Raw genomic sequence first — 6,141 nt, forward strand, 5'->3', positions numbered from 1 at the left:
ATAAGATTCACCACTTGGAAGATGAAGAGAGTAACATACCAGAAGATGCAGAAGGAATTGCAAATATGGCTCAACACTATTTTACTAAACTTTTTACCTCAAGTAATCCACGAGATCCAGCAGGAAAAATTGCGGGTATTCCAGAAAAAATTACTGCTGCCACTAATAGAACGCTTGTCAGGCCTATCTCAGATGATGAAATCAAGAATGCTGCGTTCTCTATCAACCCATTCTCTATCCCCGGAGATGATGAATTCACAGCAAAATTTTTTCAATTTTTCTGGGAGATTATACAAAAGGATGTGATTCTAGCTAGCAGTAAGAAACTTCTTTTCGGGAGGTAAAATCCTAAAGGCATTCAATCATACTCATATTTGTCTTATTCCAAAGGTTGATAATGCTAGGTCTATGAATCAAATTCGTCCTATAAGTCTTAGTAGCGTTTTCTACAAAATCATATCTAAGATACTAGTGCATAGATTGCAACTGGTCATGAATAGAGTGATAAGCGATTCTCAAAGTGCTTTTATTAAAGGTAGACTAATCAGTGATAATGTCTTAATAGCGCATGAATTTATGCATTTTCTGAAAAATAAGATGTACGAAGAATGTGATTTTGCCCTGAAACTAGATATGAGTAAGGCCTACGACATAGTGGAATGATCTTTTGTGTGGGCTGTGATGCAGAAATTGGGGTTTTGCGACAAATGGTTGACTTGGATCAAAGAATGTGTGATGACGGTCTCTTATTCTGTTACTGTGGATGGACAACCTCATGGTTTTTTCAAACCATGCAGAGGGCTACGTCAAGGTGACCCTCTTTCCCCCTATCTTTTCTTATTTTGCGCAAAGGGTTTATCCCATCTGCTCCACAGAGGAGAACAGAAGCAGGAAATTACTGGGCTGAGACTCAATCACATATGTCCTAAAGTGAGTCACCTATTTTTTACAGATGATTTGATTCTCTTCAGCAAAGCTTCAGAAGAAGATTGCCAGAGTTTAATCCATATTTTACACACATATGAAGAAGTTAGTGGCCAAATAGTTAATTTGAACAAATCGTCAGTATTTTTCTAGCAAAAACACACCTATTCCACTACGAGATCACTTAGCCAACATTCTTCAAGTTCCTCATGTGGGTAATCAGAATAAGTACTTAGGCCTGCCATCGGTGATACAGAGATCTAAAAGAACGACTTTCAACTACATAAAAGATAAGGTTAACAAAAAGCTTCAACATTGAAAAAGAAGTTTACTATCCACTAGTGGTAGAGAGACTCTTATTAAAGCAATGGCATCAGGGGTTTCTATCTACACTCTAAACTGTTTTAAACTTCCAGAATCACTCTTGGATGAACTACAAAAGGCTATGCTACAATTCTGGTGGGGTAAAAAAGCCTCTGAAAAGCGGATGCAATGGGTTGGTTGGCAGATTTCATGTAGGCCAAGGAGTCAGGGAGAGCTAAATTTCAAAGACCTCAAAGCCTTCGACCTTGCAATGCTAGCCAAGCAAGGTTGGAGACTCTTGACGCGTCCAAACTCTCTGATTGCCAAAGTTTATAAGGCTAAATATCACAGATTCTCAACATTCCTAGAAGCACAGGCAGGCCATAACCCATCCTGGCGTTGAAAAAGTGTGTTGGATGGCAGGAAAGTACTAGAAAAAGGTATTTTTTGGAGAGTAGGAGGGAGTCAACTGATCCGGATAACAGAAGATTGATGGATTAAAGACTTCCTAACAATTTCTCCAATTACTAATACAGATTCAAGTTATAAACCAGTTCGAGTCTCAGAGTTAATCCTACCAACTAGACAGTGGGACCAAACAAAAATCAGACAATTTTTCAGCACCGACATCGCAGAATCAATTCTCAACACCACAATCCATGAAAGAGAGGATTCAGTTACCTGGATGAAGGAGAAAAATGGTGGATATTCAATGGATTCTGGATACCGGTTGGCCTTCCAATTTTTTCATCCTCCAATTGACTTTCTTCCTAAAATTTGCAGAAACAAATTTCTTTGGTCAAGTATATAGAAGCTTAAAAATCAGCCAAAAGTTAAAAATTTCATATGAAAATTCATGCATGAAGGGTTACCTATTCGGAGCAAGCTTCACTCCAGAATTCCGAACATAAATCCAAAATACCTAAGGTGTGAGGAAGAAGAGGAATCGGTTACCTACTGTCTATTGACTTGTCCCGATTTTCTGGAAGCCTGGCAGAAAGTCCAAATTCAAGTTCCAGAAGAGTTGAATGAGAGCTGGCGATAGTGGTTCAGCACCATGGAGAAGGTGAAGAGCAACGCAGAGCCAAACGAAAAGTTCGAATTGGTGGCCAATCTACTCTGGCAGCTTTGGAAAGCAAAAAATGAATTGATATTTAAAGGAATTCGACGATTACCATCTCTCAGTGTGAAGCTAGCATAGACAATGATAACCGAGAAAAAGAGGACGACCTAATTTTTCCAATTGCCTTTTCTCCAAATTGTAATAGCCTTATTCTTAGTTAGACGCTGGTAGAACTATTTTAATTTCTTTTTGTCTATTGTCTAAATTTGGATCTTTCATCATTTTAAATGGTAAATAGTTCAAAATACCACTTCTTCTCCAAAAAACATATATAAAAATTTTATCATTTCAACGATTTTATATCAAAATGCAGAAAATGGACAAAGGCATAAAAAAGAGGGGGTATAATTACTAGAAGTGCTAAAAATCAATCCAAACCAAATAAAATTGACGATTGCCGGTTTTTATCCTTTGTTCTGACTTCTGATTTTTTTAATTCTAGTTTAGGGTTGCTGGTTTGTACTACAATGATTTTGTAAGTTTTTTTTTTTTACTTTTATAATAATATTATTAGACTGACATGAATAGAATATAGTGGCCTTGCAAATGTAAGGAGTTATTCTAATATATCAATTCGAGTTTGTACTAACGATATAAAAAATATAACAATGCATGCATGATCATTGTGGTCATTCTTTTTAAACAATAAATGAATATTATAAAATTCCGTTTTTATTAAAAGAGTTAGTTATTTAGATAAAGACAATTAAAATGTATTTTTTAAAATATTTTTTAATAATTAAAATTTAAAATATATAATCAATTAAACTGTAGTATGTTTGTCAAAATTAAATTAGGTCAGACAAATTAATTTATCTAAAAAAATAGTAAAATAAAATTTAAATTAATCTAAATTAATATTTTTTTATAAAAAATAACTACAATATTTCTATTATAAAAATAACTAAAATGTTCTTATTATATATTAATTTTGAGAATCTTAAATTTTAACCATTTTCTTCTCTGCTATCATAGAGTTAGAATTTAAAATTGATATATATATATATATATATAAGAATATTTTAGTTATTTTTTATAAAAAAATTAGTTGTAATTGATTCAAAATTTAATTTATTAGTTTTTCGGCTAAATTAATTTGTTCGGTCTAATTTTAATAAAAATAACATAATTTAATCAATTATATGTATTAAATTTTAATTATTAAAAATTCTCTTTAAAAAAAGATGTTTTTGACATTTTTATCTGAATGAGTCTCTTTTATTAAAAAAATTACCATGCATAAACATTAAACACAACAACCACACAACAACCAAATCTTACACAAAGAAAAAGACTTATAAAGAAACAAACATGATTTTTGTACAAAAAAAAAAGAAAAAGAAAAAGAAAAACAAAGAGAAATTAATCAAACAAACATGAAATTAAGGGATATTATATATATATCCATAGGTTGCATGGATTCTTAGGATATATTATTGGGTTCAAATATTATTAAGAAGTATAAGAGCTTCCATCTCCTCTCTGAACTTGGGCATGGCATCATTAGGAAGAGACACAAAAATCCTAACTCCTCCATCTTTGATTGATGAATCCAACTTGCTAGGAGGTACAAAAATGCACAAATCCACCATGGCAAACATGTTACATGGTGCTGGTAATAAATTCACTAGAACATTCCCCCCAAAATCCATGTTTTCCAAGAAACCCAAATGTTTCCAATCGGTCACATTAAAATATGCACCGATACCTTCCACATTAAAATCTTGTTCTTTTGTCACCAAAGTGTTAATTGAATCCGTGATATAGTTTCTAGTAAAAGCAACTTTCTTGATCTCTTTGATGTGCTTCACAACTTGTGAGAGAGGTTTCTCCATGAGTTCCTTAACGGAAAGGACAACATTTGCATCCACAATTGCATTCCCATAATACCCTTCAGGCAAAGGTGGATCCAAATGTCTTCTCGCCCCAACTACTATACCTAGCAAAGTTTTTCCATCATGGTTTAGTTTCAAGGCTCTAGCCCTTGACCTCCAAATATAAGCAGTGAGTGATTCAAAATTTGTGAAAATTTCTTTCATAGTCTTAATATTACTGTGACTAGTATATTCTTTGATCAATCTCATTTTGAGTCTTCTTATACTCTCACCATCCACCTTAAAGCATTCATGCACGAGTGTCGTGGCCGGAAGATGTGGTGAAACCGCGGCCGAGGCATTATTGATCGGACTCGGCAAGGGCATTTCGGTAATTGACCCCATCAGCCGCTCCCTCTCCCAAACAGGTTTTATTGATGGCTCGCTTCTTCCTCTTGCTAACTCGATTAAGGCATGAAGAAATTGAGATAATCCAAATCCATCACATAAAACATGTGAGACCCCAATTCCAATTGTGAATCCCCCACATAGAAACTTGGTCACCTTGAACCTTAAAGGGTATTGGTGGCCATTTTCATCACCTAGTGAAGGAAGCTGAAAGGCCAATTGTTTTGCAATTTCCATGTCATCACTACTACCAACATCAAGGTAATTAAGAGAAGAGAGATTGCAATTAGCAATTGCTTCTATAAATGGAACTCTATCATCATTGGAATTGCAATGGATTCTAAACTTCCCATCATCATGTTTGACTATCTTACCGGCAAGAGGGTAGTAATAGAACAAGGCCTTTGAGAGTGCTTCTTTGATCACATTAATAGGGTTAGGGTCAATTTGGTCATTTGGGTAAGCATCATGTTTTTGTGATTTGTAAACTTGAATGATATGGTATAACATATTAAGGTCAGGTCTATGATCAAGTGTAGATAGAGAGAGAATAGAGGAAGGAGTAGACTTAGATGGTTTGATAAATACAACATCTTTCATTTCAACAATGAGAGGTGCCATGATGGAAAAAATGTGGTTTTAATAATGAATTTAGAGATTGTTATTGAATGTGTTTGTGGTATCTGAAATATACGAGAATAATGAAACTTATATAGATCAATACTAGCCGCCCTATGATTCATATATTATAAATTAGATTAATTTTTAACTTATCAATAAGTTAGAGATACCGTATAAGATTATATTTATGATTATATATGTAAGTATACATTTCGTTTGGTTTGAATTAAATTATGTTCGTTCAATATATGTCGTTCATATGGGAGAACTCTGTGATAATCTCTTTGGTCCGTCAGTTGTCCTTGAATTAATGATTAATGTAAATCTGCAGTCGACGAATGAAGTTAATATATAGATAATTAGATACCTTAAAAAAATTATTTAAAGTATCAACTTTAGTCCGTTATATTACATTTCAGAACTGTTGAATTTATCCTAAACTCAACTTAAAAAAATATAGATGACGGCTGAAAATGTTAAAAGTACAACAACTAAAGTTATTTTATTTAATTTAATATTTTCGAGAGTAAAGTATTATATTTGTCCCAATGTTTGGAATTAGTCTTAAAGTTGTCCCTAACGTTTCAATCGTCCTATTTAAGTCTTTAACGTTTCAAAATTGACTCAATGTTGTCCTGCCGTTAGGGATCCGTTAACAGAATTAACGGTGGGACAAAATTGAGACGATTTTGAAACGTTAGGGACTTAGATAGGACAAGAACATTAGAGACAAAAACAATACATAAAAATAAATTTTGATTTAATTTTATCTTTCAATAATATTAATTTTTTACTGTACATAGTATTCAATTATTTTTTAATTACATCTAAATAAATTACACTTAATCATATTACTTTCATTTTAACTAAATTAATTTTTTTATAATTTTAAAGAATTTGGATACATTAGAGACAAAAGGTATAATTTATATTTTATTGTATATATAT

The 6,141-nt window shown here is 32.8% G+C and overlaps 1 protein-coding gene across 1 annotated transcript; it reads right to left on the bottom strand.

The window, feature by feature from the left end:
• Window positions 1-3,766: 3,766 nt before the first annotated feature.
• Window positions 3,767-5,199, bottom strand: LOC130944478 (spermidine coumaroyl-CoA acyltransferase-like; the record flags this gene model as incomplete). Its single annotated transcript, XM_057872817.1, has 1 exon — window positions 3,767-5,199. A coding segment is annotated over one exon (1,407 nt), but the record flags the coding sequence as incomplete, so codon positions are not given.
• Between the last annotated feature and the right edge of the window lie 942 nt (window positions 5,200-6,141).

This window comes from Arachis stenosperma, chromosome 1 (genome assembly GCF_014773155.1).
Source record: "Arachis stenosperma cultivar V10309 chromosome 1, arast.V10309.gnm1.PFL2, whole genome shotgun sequence".
Classification (NCBI taxonomy): domain Eukaryota; kingdom Viridiplantae; phylum Streptophyta; class Magnoliopsida; order Fabales; family Fabaceae; genus Arachis; species Arachis stenosperma.